General features: G+C 35.9%; 1 protein-coding gene across 1 annotated transcript; it reads left to right on the top strand.

The window, feature by feature from the left end:
* The first annotated feature begins 14,896 nt into the window (after window positions 1-14,896).
* Window positions 14,897-15,838, top strand: LOC102532267 (olfactory receptor 2T27). The gene has a single exon (XM_006219792.3). The coding sequence runs from the start codon at window positions 14,897-14,899 to the stop codon at window positions 15,836-15,838; it is 942 nt and encodes a 313-aa protein (XP_006219854.2).
* Window positions 15,839-16,114: the final 276 nt, after the last annotated feature.

Raw genomic sequence — 16,114 nt, 5'->3', positions numbered from 1 at the left:
CGGAAGATATTACTTTGGGGGTGAAAGTTACTGCTAGGCAACTCTAGCTTACCATCTAAAAATGAGAGAAATATCATTGTTTCTTCTATTTTTAGAGTAATACTCGTACCCAGCCATTTAGGAAGACAGTTGGATAGCTGTCTTACACATTCTAGTTTGTCAAGTGGTAGGAAAACTCACTGAACGTGTTTTACTCAAAAAGCTATTGTAATCATTAAAATCATTAGGTGATTTTTAAAAGTTTATTAAAAGTTTTAATGATTATTAAAAAAGTTTTAATGATTATTAAAAGTTAAAAGTTTAGAAAGACAGTATTTAACTTTTGCTTGTTTGCAACACATTAGTAAGAACTACTTGTCAGATTAGTAAAAATTGGATGAGAGTAAAGGACATTGTCCAGAGAAGACAACATGACAGGACTGAATGCACGAAAGCATTTCTAAGATGTTGGAGAAACATACAGGGATACCAGCTGGGAGGATGCTGATATATTTTTTGAATATATCACAAAGTCATCAAGATTAAGCATATGTTAGCCTGGTAATAGAAGTTAGCTCACTGTTCTTATCCATATCCCCACTAATCCAAGGAATTGAGGGCAGAAAGGATGTGACAAATCATGTTCAACGTCCCACTGGATTATATAAGGTATTCACTCAGTGATCAAAGGGGTAACTTTATTAAATTATTAGTGATCATAATCATATTGGTCCATCGGTCTAAAAGGTAATGATTTAAACGCTTTGTCAGATTCATCATCCTTTATTACTCTCATTATAAATGAAACACTCATTATAAATTCCAGTTTGATGAGAACAGTGGAGGTCATGGATATAATGGAATTCTTTAGGGTAACATTTTTAATCAGTGCCCTGGACTGTAACGTTTCAAGGAATGTGATCGATAGAATGCTGTGTCTTTCAGATCCAGCTTCCTCATTTATCCATCCATTTATCTGCTCATTCATCATAGCTGTGAACAAAATAGACAAAGCACCTGTGCTCAAGAAGTTTACATTCCAGTGGGGGCAAGATAATGAAAACAAATGTCAAGCAAAAAAGCAAGCAAGCAATCTGTATTTCCACCACATTTTATGTGACAGCAGCCACTAAAGTGGAACATATTCATAATTTGTGCTCTAGAAGGTTCATACTTGAGTGAATTCCTAACAGACACATATGCATAAGGGTTACCAAAAGTCACGCAGTAACAAATAAAAAATCAGAAGTGACCCAAAAGCTCACTGATGGTGAAATCAAAAACAAATAAATAAAGAGTGACATCGTCAATACAATAATAGTAGGTGTTCTAACATCACTGGGAGCAACATTGCTTAGTCTCAAAAACATAATGTTGAACTAAAGAAGCAAGTCACAAAGGGTGTATTTATATAATGTACAGATCTAGCGAGACTACCCTGTGCTTTGGGAAGGTTGGTGGCTGAAAGTGTGCAAAGGAAGACTTCTTGGTGCTCATAGTTTTCTGTTTCTTGGTGTGGATGCATGACACACTCAGCGTTGACTTTGAAAAACTTGATCACGTTCAAATTTTTGTATGTTTATTTTTGACTATTGGGTATACTACAATAAAAAAGCTAACATATATCATATTTTATTTGTCAACTTATAAGGTCTGTAAAATTTACTGAGTGGAATTTTATTTTTTTGCCAATATTATGGAGCGTGATGGGATCTGAAGGATACTTCTCATGGCTTCAAGGACAACACAGGCACTGGTACCCACAAACACTTTGAGTTCTCCAATGTCTTGACAGTTCTGGGAATCATGGGAAACTCCTCTTGGTGTTGAGCACCACACTCACTGTGTCAGGGTACTGATTTAATTGGCTTTTCAACCCAGGCCAGGTCAGCTTGAACTGACAGAATTTTCCACACAGAACCCAAGCCCCTAGCCCTTGGTTCAGTCTGCACTTGCCCATTTGATTGGAATCCTCAGAACTTGGTTCTGTCCTCAGACTCTACATTAGAAATTACTGGTGGATTAGTCCCCAGTATTGCATCTGATTGGAATATCCCAGTCCACATTCTTAATTTTTTGGAGTCTGCAGAGTCAGTCCTTTCCTCAGTCCCCAGTTTCACAGTGAGAATTGCTGGTGGTATGCACAGGCCTACTATTGGCCAGTTCACAGTGACATCTCTCTGGTTTCTGCCGATGTGTTAAATGTACACATGAGGTAAAGGCTATTTCTAACGGAATCTCAAAACCAAAAGTCACAAAAGTTGATGGGCATGACTAAAGCACATAAAAGCTGTTAGAGTGCATCATTTATTTCTCAGACTACCTGTGACAGTGCATTTGTAATGGAATGAGTTAGAGTGACACTAGGTCAACCTGTGCAACAAATGAGGTACACAGTAAAACACCCCATGACCCCCAACCCAGCGCTGGATGCTGCTTTGGTATTAGTTTGAGTTTGGCACCAAGAGACCCAAGTCTTAGCTAAGAAAGTGGGATCCTCAACTTCCAAATAATTGAGCACGCCACTTTCCAGCCCATCTGCTTCATCTATGTCTAAGAACTGTGGCCCCAGAAGATGTAGATATCCACAAAAATGACAAAATCTTGCAAAAGACAATCTAAAGGTGCAATGACTATTATAAAGAAGGTTCTAATGAGACAAGAGCTTTCATGCTGGTCAGCCAGATGGGCTCTTATCTTTGCCAGACATCTTCTCCCGCCCTTTAAGATGAAGGAGTCACCAGGAAAGATAAATTCTGATTTTATACACGCACTGTCTGGAGGAAAACAGCAAAAGGGGGCCTGGTAGCTGGTAATGGATGCTGCTCCCCATTCGTTTCCATATTCTATTTCATTAAAGGTTATTACAAGATATTGAACATAGTTCCCTGTGCTACACAGCAGAAACTTTAAAATTTATTTTTATATATAGTGGCTAACATTTGTAAATCTCAAACTCCCAAATTTATTCCTTCCCACCCCGATTCTCTGGTAACCATAGATTGATTACTATGTCTGCAGGTCTGTTTCTGTTTTGCAAATGAGTTCATAGTGTCCTTTTTTCCTCTTTTTTTTAGATTCCACATATGAGTGATATCATATGGTAATTTTCTTTCTCTTTCTGGCTTACTTCACTTAGAGTGACAATCTCTAGGTCCATCTGTGTTGTTGCAAATGGCATTATTTTATTCTTTTTATGGCTGAGTAGTATTCCATTCATTTTTCTTGCTTTAACCTCTACTTCTCTCTCACTGTCCCTTTGGCTTCCTGGATCACATTTCTTGGGGAAAATGTACAATGTAGTGTTTATTTTCTAAGATCAAATTTCTGGGAAACTCAGGTTCAGGGAGGTCCTATATGAAAATAATTTAATAACAGTTATCTTAAGTTGACCACAATCCTAAAAATGTAGGAAGCACAGAAACTTTTCTAAAGTATAAGAAAATAATTCTCAGCCAACAATACTAGAATAATTGAATTATTTTTCTCTTTTCTTCACAGAAAATGTCATTGTCTTATAAAGTGCAACCACAGAATATGCAGTCCAAAATTGTTGAAAAATGGTTAAAGTTGTGTGTCAAGCAGTTAAATCATAATATTATGTTACTGTTTTTTTATGAAATTCATTTAGGCATTTATTAGCTTTTTCAATTTGTAATTTGAATGGATTTCTTTTTTTACCCAAAGAGAATATTTATGTTTGTATCTAACTGTGTAAACATGAATAAGGCTCCCTGTATTACATGAACTTCAGAACTTCAGGATCAGAAAACCTGAAATCTGAATTTCATTTATGTACGTAGAAGGAAGTGTTAAATGTAAATTGCATGATAAAGACTCAACAGATAATGCAGAGGGAGATAACAACATAGCAAAGTTCCTTGGCCAAAGATTTTTTTTTTTCCCAAAGAGTAGAATGTGGGCACTTGTGAGATTATTAGAAAAAAAGGGGAAAGAGTACCTTACTCTTGAAATAACTCAAAAATTGTATTTTCTTATTGTTTTAGTTGTTGTTCTATATATTTTGAATGTTTTTCAGTGATGAACATTTTCTTATAACTAACTACACGTTATATGAAAGATCAGATGGTCACATACCAGGTGAATACTTTAGTGACAGGGTAGGCATAAAATGTACTGCCTTTAGCAAGACAATGCACCCCTAGGAGGGTTGGATTTTTTCATTAACTTTCGAGAGTGGAATGCATAAAGATTAGAAGTGTAAAAAGGGGATAAGTGATCCAAAATCATGCCATGAAAAAAGTAGGGAGAAAAAGTAATTAATTTGAATGTAGAGTTCCACAGCCTGATGCCTGACTTTTTGGGTGACACCTTAACTACTATAATTCTTTGAAAACTGGAAGATTACGTGTAATTGTAGGTTAGGGACAAAGTGCCCCAGGGATTGATATTCTGATATCAATTATTCTTCCAAATGGGAGTACTAGTCTACCTTGATAATGCAAGCTGTCTTATTTAAATTGCTTGAACTCTTTGCTTGTAGTAGCCTACATCATGTAGCTGGTGCCAGCTTTCCTTGTACCATCTTTATTAGGCATTTAAGGACTGCTTGACCATCTCTAGGTTTTCAATCTATTCACCTATCCTTGCCTGTTTGAAAGTATCTTACATTGGTTGAGACTGGTCCATACCTTCGGCCAACAAGATGTAATTCTGTGTTCAAGCCAATTCACCATTTTATTCTTTGAAACTATAGCCACTTATGACTTCACACGCTCTTTGCTTTTCTTTCCCCTTCTTTGTTTTCCTTCCATTCAGAATACCAGCTTTCAGTTTGAAAGATCTGATTCTTTCCTCTTAGTTACCCATACTTATTTAAAAATTGCTGAGCAATTCCATTTACTACTTTAATTCTGTAAGATTTTTCTCCAGACAGTAGATAATTGATCTTCAGTTGAGACCATCAGATTCTGGGGAGGCTACAGTGTGAGGTAAGTAACTTTGAGGACTTTTTATCAGTTAATTATGTGGTGTTTGAAATAGTATTTGATTCTGGACTTACTGGGAAGCTGGTTCAAACTAGGGACATACTAGGAAATCTCAAAGTTGAAATACCTTAGTTTTCTAATTATAGGTACTTATGAATCAGTATGACTCATATAAATTTTATATTTTTTGATCTGATTTCTTCTTTCAGTCTATAAGATAGACTCAATTCTCTGTTGTGTACATTAGAATACAGGTGATTTTTCTGCTCAGGAAAATTCTATGCAAGTTTGTTTTAATGTAAGGTTTCAACAAAGCTTACTTTCTTGAAAAAGTATATTCACTTTTATAATTTTGAGGTATTTATAAGGGCAAGAGTTTATCTAATTTGTTTCCACCAGCCCATCTCCTCAGGTAATTGATGAATATCTTTAAAAATAATTTAGTTAAGAAAATCCTACAAATTCTGCCCTAAAATAACTGACCACACTTTCTTATTTTATACTTGGAAATTATTGGATAAGATAGAAAATTTGAGTGGCTTGCCAGGCATCCAGAATCTCATACATGATGAAAATAGAACGTGAAAACAGGTTTATGTTTCCAAATATTTTTTAGTGTACATAATACTACTCACCAAATGTCAAGGAAAACAGATTTCAAGGGTGGGAATAGACAAGAGAAGACTTCAGTTTAATTTTTCTTGAGATTGAGCTGATGGGATGATCACGTTATTAGTCTGCTTTCAGAATAAAGAATGATTCTTTGTTTCTGTCAAAATTTCTCTACCCTTCTAAAGATGCCCAAATGATTTTACTTTAGAAAAAGCTGTTTTTACTCCACAATTAGAAGTGAGGTTTTACATAAAAACATGGTAAGGGAGAATCATAATGGACTAGACTATACATAGGATTAAATGGCTTATACTGAGGGTCAACCTTTATTTTTATTTCTGTTTGCTCAGGTGAATTTCCGTTTATGCCAATGTCATGATCTCCTGCCTGTTTTAAACTTTTAGCAAAATCTGAATTAAATGGTCACTTAGAATTGTTCCAGTGTTTGACAGGAAGCAGTTTAACAGGAGAATGACAATGTGAAAAAGGAAAAAGAAAGAAAGAAAGAAAAGAAAAGAAAAGAAAAAAGAAAGAAAGAAAGAAAGAAAGAAAGAAAGAAAGAAAGAAAGAAAGAAAGAAAGAAAGAAAGAAAGAAAGAAAGAAAGAAAGAAAGAAAAAGAAAGAAAGGAAGGAAGGAAGGAAGGAAGGAAGGAAGGAAGAAACCTAGCTACATTCTGTTGAATCTGCTATTACTAGAGAGAGAAGAGTAAGAAAGCACAGGGTGAGATCCCAGAATTTAATTGTCACTACCATTGCAATGTTGCTTAAGGCTAAACTAAAACCCATTAGTTTTTTAAGTATTCACATTTTATGCCAACATTTACATATGCAACATGAGTGAAAATCGGTTTCATTTATGACGATGTGTTTCCCACATCAACAGAGAGAGAAGAGGGGAACTTCAGCGAGGTAATCCTAGTCTTCATTTGCATTTGAACTCTTTTGCTTATTTGAATAAGTAGAAATTGAAGTTCACTGGCATGAACTGAAAGGACAAATTTATTATGTTTTTCCTTTTAGAGGAATCTATAGTCCTAAATTTTTCAAGAAAGAGTGAAATAGATTCTATTTTTAATTCAAATATTACACATTTGATATATTTTGATAACTGGATTAAAATAGAATATCATATGAATCACAGACCTACCTGTATGAGGAATAATGTCCAAACCCAGATTTCAAAGGGACAAAATAAATGTCTTAATTAAGTAACTATTTAAAACATTTTGACCTAAAAATTAAATAAAGTTATAATTGCAGGTAATCATTTAGGTAAAATACTTGCAATAAATATTAGACACAGAAAAAAAGGTCCTTACCTATAGAGTAATATTGATTTTTGAGAAATCTCCAGTATAGAAAAGGGCAAGGGTCATGAAGAATGAAATTCCTAAAATAAGCAATAGAAAGACAAAATATACATATAATAACATGTATATTTTTTTTCAGTATCAAAGAAATTCACATTAAAGCAAGTTTAGATACTGGTACCGGATTATCATGCCACAAATGTGCTCCAATGTCATTCTTTGAGTATCACTAATCACTAGCTTTGTAACAATTTGGCCATGGACTTCAAAAGCCTAATAAATCCATTTTCCAAGACCCACTTCCACAAAACTAATCTCACAGTATTGCACATTGTAAGCAAACTTAGAAACAATGTGAGTGTCAACCAACTGAGGAATAAATGGTTACATATTACATTATTCAATATTCTGTGTAAAAACTGTACTTTACATAAAAAGGCATACTTGATAGTATAAAATACTATTATATAATAGCATTAATTTAATATACTATTTTAATAATAGTATTAATATATTATTATATATGTTATATAATATATATAATTGAAAGTATGCTAAGATAAAAAATTATGCATAAGCATAGAAGTATTATTAATAATTATTATATGAGAGCATCAAGTGTTTCCGTTGTTTTTTTTTTTTTCTTATTTTCTAATATTCTTGTGTAGTTATCTGCTTTGTAGTTTTTTAAATGCAGGCCATGAGTCAATACGAACAGAGAGGGACAAAAATGCTTTTAAAATTTGAGGAATTATGGAGATGCTGAAATCTCTCCCTTTGTGAAGAGTGCTGTGGGGATCTCTAGGGACCCATTAGTGACTTTCAATGCTTTAAATAATCATGGTCAGGGCTGGGGATACCTTTGCCATGAAAGAGAGATTTGGGGGCCCATCTGTCCCTCGTGGGCTTTAACATTTCCAGGGACCAGCAGCAATCACTGTGCTTGGTCTCTACTAACCAGGCACCATCTGAATTTACAGTGAAATAATGAACTGAGTTCTCTAAGGAACTCGTTCTTACCAAACTTCTGATTGGCAGGGTTGAGTGGGCATTCTCTTTATCCTTCATGTGAATTGCTGCTGAAGGCTTGCCTTCCATTTCCCCCGTGGTTTAGCACAATAGAGGGGGGGGGAAGAGAAACCGAAGAAGGACACACATCAGGAAAACAGCTAATAAAACTCTGGTGTAAAGCTTGTAATATCTCAAGAGTTAAAAGCTGAAAAGTCTGTAAGAATATAATATGGGTCTCATCAAGAAAAGCCTGGCTGAGAATGTACTTTTCATAGTTATGAATCTATCAGTCATTACTTACTTTTGATGAAATATGCAGATGGTCTGTGGCATAAATTCAAACCATAACTCACACGGTGTGACTCAGGAAATACTTATGAAATGAATGAATTGATATCTACTTTGAATTACTGGAAAACAGCATACTGCCTCCGATTTGTCATATGCTTCCAAGAAAATCTCTTAATCTCTTTAAATCTCATTGCTTTTCATCTGTAGAATGGATAAAGCAGTGTTTCATAGGGATATTGGGGAAAGCAAATTAAATCATATTTATGAATCACTAAGCACCAAACCCTCTGTTATTAGTGTGTTCTTACTACTTTCTTTTTTTTTAACATTTTTTATTGATTTATAATCATTTTACAATGCTGTGTCAAATTCCAGTGTTCAGCACAATTTTTCAGTCATTCATGGACATATACACACTCATTGTCACATTTTTTTCTCTGTGATTTATCATAACATTTTGTGTATATTTCCCTGTGCTATACAGTGTAATCTTGTTTATCTATTCTACAGTTTTGAAATCCCAGTCTATCCCTTCCCACCCTCTACCCCCCTGGTAACCAGAAGTCTGTATTCTCTGTCCAAGAGTCTTTAGATTCCACATATGAGTGATCTCATATGGTATTTTTCTTTCTCTTTCTGGCTTACTTCACTTAGAATGACATTCTCTAGGAGCATCCATGTTGCTGCAAATGGCGTTATGTTGTCAGTTTTTATGGCTGAGTAGTATTCCATTGTATAAATATACCACCTCTTCTTTATCCAGTCACCTATTGATGGACATTTAGGCTGTTTCCATGTTTTGGCTATTGTAAACAGTGCTGCTATGAACATTGGAGTGCAGGTGTCATCCTGAAGTAGATTTCCTTCTGGATAGAAGCCCAGGAGTGGGATTCCTGGGTCATCTGGTAAGTCTATTCCTAGTCTTTTGAGGAATCTCCACACTGTTTTCCATAGTGGCTGCACCAAACTGCATTCCCACCAGCAGTGTAGGAGGGTTCCCCTTTCTCCACAGCCTCTCCACTACTTTCTAATTTACTGTTACACCTGAATTTTTTGCTTGATTTTTTCTAATATGGGTTCTATTCAATTCTGTGGGCTTGCTTGGATGGAGATATTTGGAGCCATCATATTCTGGGAAAGCGAAGCTCTTAGACCAGTGCTCTCCACTAGAAGTCTGTTGGGAGCCACAGAGGTAATTTAAAATTTTCTAGTAGCCACATTAAAAAATGTAAAAAAGAAAAAGTAAAACTAATTTAATCTATGTTATTTAACAAAGATATCCAAAGTATTAGCATTTCAGAATGTAGTCAATATAGACATTTTAATGTGATATGTTGCTTATCTTCTTTCGTACTAAGAAGTCTTTGATTCTTGATATAATTTGTACTTACGGAACATCTCCATTCAGAAAAGTCACGTTTCAGGTCCTCAACAGCCTCACATGGTTTGTGGTGCTGTACTGTATAGTGCAGAACTATATGGTACCAATAGAAACTGTTTGTCTAAATAACCTATCAGTTCATAAGTGTGATAAAATATTGCTTAAGTAAAATAACTATCTATGCATAATTAAACATCAAGTTTAAACAGAAAACCCCCTCTTTGGGGAGACAATACCCCCTAGTATTATGTAAATCAGCCTTTTCACTCTTTTTTCTATTAAAAATTTATATATTAGTTATTGCTTTCATTTAACTAATCATATGAGTTGTATGTTATTTATCACTGATTTCCGGCTAAAATAAGGAAAATACACACCACTTGACTCTGAAAATTTTCCCTGTACTGCCTTTCTTCTAATAATTTACAGATTATTTCTCAGAGTTCAGAGCTCTTGTGGTTTTAATTTGACATGGAACTATCATTTTCAATTATCCAACACCTAACAAAATGTAAGCTAAACACTCAGATTTTACAATGGACAAGTGTGTCAAGGATAATGTTGTCAGGTAAAATCAGTTAAGGTTATTATCATCTCACAGCCAAACTGTATGATCTGGATCAGTGGTTTTCAATCTGAATTCTAATTGTGAGAACTAGAGCCTAGTGTGGGAGAGAAGTATATGGTGGGGATTCCCACCACTAACATACCACTCCATCCCTATGCAGTTATACACCTTGTGTTTTTAGCCTTCTAAAAAAAAATATATATATATATATATATATATATATATATATATATATATATATACACACACACACACACACACACATATATATATATGTAAATTTCAGGTGTATAGCATTATAGTTCAACATCTGTATACACTACAGAGTAATCATTGCCACAAACCGATTACCATCCAGTGGAGACCCTTCGCCCATTTTACCCTCCCACAACCTCCTTCCCCTCTACTAACCACTAATCTGTTTGCTGTATCATTGAGTTTGTTTCTGTTTTGCTTTATTTGTTCATTGTGATTTTTAAGATTCCATATATAAGTGAAATCGTATGGTGTTTTCTCCCTCGGTCTGACTTATTTCGCTTTGCATAATACCCTCAAGGTCCCTCCTTGTCACAAATGGCGAGGTTTCATTATCTTTTATGGTTGAGTAGTATTCCACTGTATATAGAAAGGTCTTCTTCATCACTTCATTCATCAATGGATCCTTCAGTTGTTTCCATACCTTGGCTAATGTAAATAATGCTACAACAAACATAGGGGTGTATTTTCCAAAATACTGGTTTTTGGTGATCTTCAGATAAATACCCAAAGTGAAATAGATGGGTCATGTGGTAGTTCTATTCTTAATTGGGGGGGTGATCTCCATATTCTTTTCTATATTAGCTGCACCAGTTTACAGTTCTACCAACAGTGTACAAGGATTCTCTTTTCTCCACATCCGCTCTAACATTTGTTACTCTTTCTTCAATAACAGTCATTCTAACAGGTGTGAGGTAATATCCCATTGTGGTTTTGACTTGCATTTTTCTGATAATTAGTGATGTTTTGGACCTGTTTATGTAACTGTTGCACATCTGTATGTCTTCGGAATAAAAATATCTCTTCAGATCCTATGCGCCTTTTTAAAATTGGTGTGTTGATTATTGCTGTTTGTCCCTGAGTTGTATGAGTTCTTTATATATTCTGGATATTAACCCCTTATTGGATACATCATTTGCAAACATCCTCTCCCATTCAAATAGGTTGACTTTTCATTCTGGAAATGATTTCCTTCACTGCGTAGAAACTTTTTCGTTTCATACAGTCCTATTTGTTTATTTTTGCTATTGTTTTCCTTGCCTTTGGAGTCAGAGCCACACAACATCACTAAAACTAAAGTCAATAAAGTTATTGCCTACATTTTCTTCTAGGAATTTTATTGTTTTGGGTCTTACATTCAAGTCTTTAATCCATTCTGACTTAATTTTTGTATATGATGTAGAATAGTGGTCTAGTTTCATTCATTTGTATGTGACTGTCCACCTTTCTCAGCACCGTCTATTGAAGAGACATTTCTCTGTTGTGTGTTCTTTGCTATTTTCTCATATATTAATTGTCTATATGTGTGTGTGTGTGTGTGTGTGTGTGTTTCTGGGCTCTCAGTTCTGTTCCATTGATTTATATGTGGGCTTTTGTGGCAGCACCATACTGTTTTGATTATTATAGATTTGTAGTGTAGTCTGAAATATGAATGCATGCTACCTACAGCTTTGTTCTTTCTCAAGATTGTTTTGGTTATTTGGGGTATGTTGTGTTCCATACAATTTTTTAAATTATTTGTTCTACTTTTATAAAATATGCCTTGGTATTTTGATGGCGATTGCATTAAATCTGCATATTGCTTTGGGTAGTATGAACATTTTAGCAATATTAATTCTTCTAATCCATGCCCACATGGTATTTTGTTTTTTTGGAATCCTTTTCAATTTCTTTCATTAATGTCCTGAAGTTTTTAGTGTACAAGTTATTTACGTCCTTGGTTAAGCTTAATACTATGTATTTTATTTTTTATTGTGATTGCAAATGAGATTGTTTCTTAATTTATCTTTTTAATTTATTACTAGTGTGTAGAATTGCCAAAGATTTCTGTACAGTGATTTTGTATACTGTGACTTTACTAAATTTATGTATCGGTTTTAACAAATTTTTGATAAAATCTTTAGTTTTTTTTTTAATATACAGTATCACATTATCTTCAGATAGTGACAGTTTTACTTTCTCCTTTCCAATTTGAATTTATTTATTTTTCTTGCCTAATTGCTGCAGCTAGTAATATGTTGAATAAAAGTGGTGAGAGAGAGCATCCTTGTCTTGTTTTGATCTTAAAGGAAAATACTTCAGCTTTTCACCATTGATAATAATATTAGCTGTGGGTTTCTCATATATGATCTTAATTACATTGAGGTAAATTCCCTCCATGCCTGCTTTGCTGAGACTTTATCATAAATGAATATTGAATTTTGTCAAATCTTTTTCTTATTCATCTTACTATTGAATTTTGTCAAATGTTTTTCTTATGCATAATCATAAGATTTTGATCCTCCATTTTGTTAATGTGATGTATCACATTAATTGATTTGCGAATACTGCATCATGCTTGGATCCCCCAAATAAATCTCACTTGTTTCTGGTGTATGAACCTTTTAATATATTGTTGGATTTAATTTGCTAGTATTTTGTTGAGGATTTTTGCATCTATGTTCATTAAGAATATTGGCCTGCAATTTCCTTTTTGTGTGTGTGTTGTCTTTGTCTGATTTTGGTATTAAGCTAATGATAGCTTTGCAAAATGTGTTGGAAACTTTCACTCCTCCTCAAGTTTTTGGAAGATTTTGAGAAGGATAGTTATTAACTATTCTTTGATTTTATTTGTGAAAAATTCATTAGCAAAATCATCTGATCCTGGGCTTTTCTTTGTTTGGAGATTGTCATTGATGAATTCAATCGTCTTATTAATAATTGATCTGGTCAGATTTTTTTTTTCTATTGCCTCTAAATTCAGTCATGGTCGGTTGTATATTTCTAATAATATTTCCATTTCTTCTAGGTTTTCCAGTTTGCTGGCATATAATTATTTATAATTGTCTCTTGTGATCCTTTATATTTCTGTAGTATCAATTGTGATATCTTCCTATTTCTGATTTTTATTTATTATTTTTGGTATTTTCTATCTGTTTGCTGAAGTCCACATTGTGTTCATCCATCCTTCTGAGTTTGGTGAGCATTTTTATGACCAGTACTTTTAATTCTTTATCAGGTAGAATGCTTATCCCTGTTTTATTGGGTTCTCTTTCTGAGGTTATGGAAAAAAAATTTTATATCTCCTTTTGTTACCTAATTCTCTGTATTTGTTTCTATGTACTAAATAAATCAGGTACCTCTATCAGTGCCAAAAACAGTGGCTTATGTAGCAAATGTTCTGTAGGGCTCAGAAGAGCAACCCTACGCAGCCATCAGAGCCCAGCACTCAAGGAGTGTCCTCTACGTGGGCTTTTGGGATAAGGCAGCAGTTACCACTGCAGTGCACTAGTGGGCAGGGCTACCCCCCAGCATAGCTGCAGGGTCTGTCCATGGCAACTACAGAGTGCTGGTGCGTGACGTTATTGCTCAGCTGCCTGTGAGGTCCAGCTGAGGCTTAGGGGTGTATGGGGCTCTCAGTAGAGCATGCTCACTGGTGATAAAATGTTAGGTGGAAATTTCTAAAGTGGCACCTGCAAGGACTAGTATTAACAATGTAGCCTGAGATCCCAAAATTGTCTCTCACCAATGTTTCAATCCCCCAGGAATGTCCCAGATGATTCCTGCCTCTCTGGTACAAGCTTCAAGATTAATAATGTCCATGCATTTTTCAATCTGGTGCTTTTGCAGTGGTTTTGGGGGCAAGTCTGCATGTAAATCCTTTGAGAGCAGGCTTTCCATTCCCTCTACTTCTATAATTTTCCTGGATGTATTCCCGTATTAGTTTTTAAAATTAAGTGTTTTGGGGGCTTGTCTGTCCTATGCAGGATCTAAGCATTGCAGTACCTGATGTGGAGCTGAAATTCCTCAGTCTTCAAGGATAATAACCTCACTTTTGTGATCTTTCACAAGTGTTGATTGCCACTGCTGGATGTTTTTCCCCCCTTTGGTGTTACCATATCTCTGTTTCTCCTACCTGTCTTGATGGTATCTTTTTACTCTTTGTTCTGAAGCCTCTGTTCATCCAGTTTCTGGGCCCCTATAAAAGGAACTTATTTCACATGTCACTGTGTATTTATTGTGTCCTAGGGAGGAGATGAGTTTAGAATATCTCTACACTGCCATCTTGAACCCTTATTTTTATCTATTTTATGCATATCTACCTCAATGTAAGACTGTGCTTGAGCATAAATAAATAAAAAAGCAAGTACATAAATAAATAAATATTCTTGAGCCAATGGACGTAAAATTGTTTCACTGTGACCTCCAAGTTAAGAAGTAACAGTAAATCGAGAATATCATTCTTAAGTAAATGATGGTATGATGTGACATAATATAATCCTGCTATGAGTGTTCTTCCAGGAAATTAAAAAGTTTGAGCTTCATGATTGAAGGTGGGTCTACTTAGGACCTAAAGGTAAAAACTAATTTCTTCAAGCAACAGATAACTGGAATCAACCCCAGAAAGTATTAGAAAAAGTGGGACATTACACAATGGGATGTGATTAATATGTCTTGATTTGTCTGTGGTTGCGTCATGTTTTAAGCAAACCCAATACTTATCTTTTGTGCCCTGCTTTACCTGTCATATCCATCTTTCTTTTGCATAACCTACAGAGTTATGGAGTGGGGCAATTATTCTATGTATGCCGACTTCGTCCTCCTGGGCCTGTTCAGCAACACCCGCTTTCCCTGGCTTCTTTTTGTCCTCATCTTCCTGGTCTTTGTCATCTCCATAGCCAGCAACACCATCATGATCATTCTCATCCACATGGATTCCCACCTCCACACTCCAATGTACTTTCTGCTCAGCCAGCTTTCCATCATGGACATTCTGTACATTTCCACCATTGTGCCCAAGATGCTGGTTGACCAGATGGTGGGCCAGAGGGCCATTTCCTTTGCAGGATGCACTGCCCAGCATTTCCTCTACTTGACCTTAGCAGGGGCTGAGTTCTTCCTTTTAGGACTCATGTCCTATGACTGCTATGTCGCCATCTGCAACCCTCTGCGCTATCCTGTCCTGATGAGCCGCAAGATCTGCTTATTGATTGTGGTGGCAGCTTGGCTGGGAGGGTCCATAGATGGCTTCTTGCTCACGCCAGTCACCATGCAGTTCCTTTTCTGTGCTTCCCGGGAAATCAATCACTTCTTCTGTGAGGTACCTGCCCTTCTGAAGCTCTCCTGTGTGGACACATCAGCCTATGAGACAGCCATGTATGTCTGCTGCATCATGATGCTCCTCATTCCTTTCTCTGTCATCTCGGCCTCTTACACAAGGATTCTCCTGACTGTTTATAGGATGAGTGAAGCAGAGGGGAGGCGAAAGGCAGTGGCCACTTGCTCCTCCCACATGGTGGTTGTCAGCCTCTTTTACGGGGCTGCCATGTACACCTATGTGCTGCCTCACTCTTACCATACTCCTGAGCAGGACAAGGCTGTGTCTGCCTTCTACACTATCCTCACTCCCTTGCTCAACCCGCTCATTTACAGTCTCAGAAACAAAGACGTCACAGGGGCCCTACAGAAAGCTCTGGGGAGGTGCTTGTCCCCAGGAAGGTAAACACCTTCTAAAGAAACCATAGCTCCTGCTAGAGGTTGAAGAAAAGATATAGGACTTTATCGTCACCTTTGGATTTGAATATTGTCTGCCTGAAAATAACAGGTCACCCCTATGTCAGCAATCGTGAGGCATTCTGGGATTTGGAAAGCTGACAGTGAGATTTTGAAGATTTCATCATTTTTGAAAAACGTAAGGGTTCTGAACAATGGATGGTTTTGAATGCAGTGGGAATAAGACAGGGAATTCAGTAGTCACACATCTGCTTTCAGCAAACCC

This window comes from Vicugna pacos, chromosome 3, assembly GCF_048564905.1.
Source record: "Vicugna pacos chromosome 3, VicPac4, whole genome shotgun sequence".
Lineage (NCBI taxonomy): Eukaryota > Metazoa > Chordata > Mammalia > Artiodactyla > Camelidae > Vicugna > Vicugna pacos.
Note: the sequence above shows the minus strand (reverse complement) of the source record. Positions and strands in the feature narration are given on the sequence as shown.

Coding starts and splice junctions, on each gene's coding strand:
- LOC102532267 (XM_006219792.3), top strand. CDS start 14,897: ATGGAGTGGGGCAATTATTCTATGTATGCCGACTTCGTCCTCCTGGGC.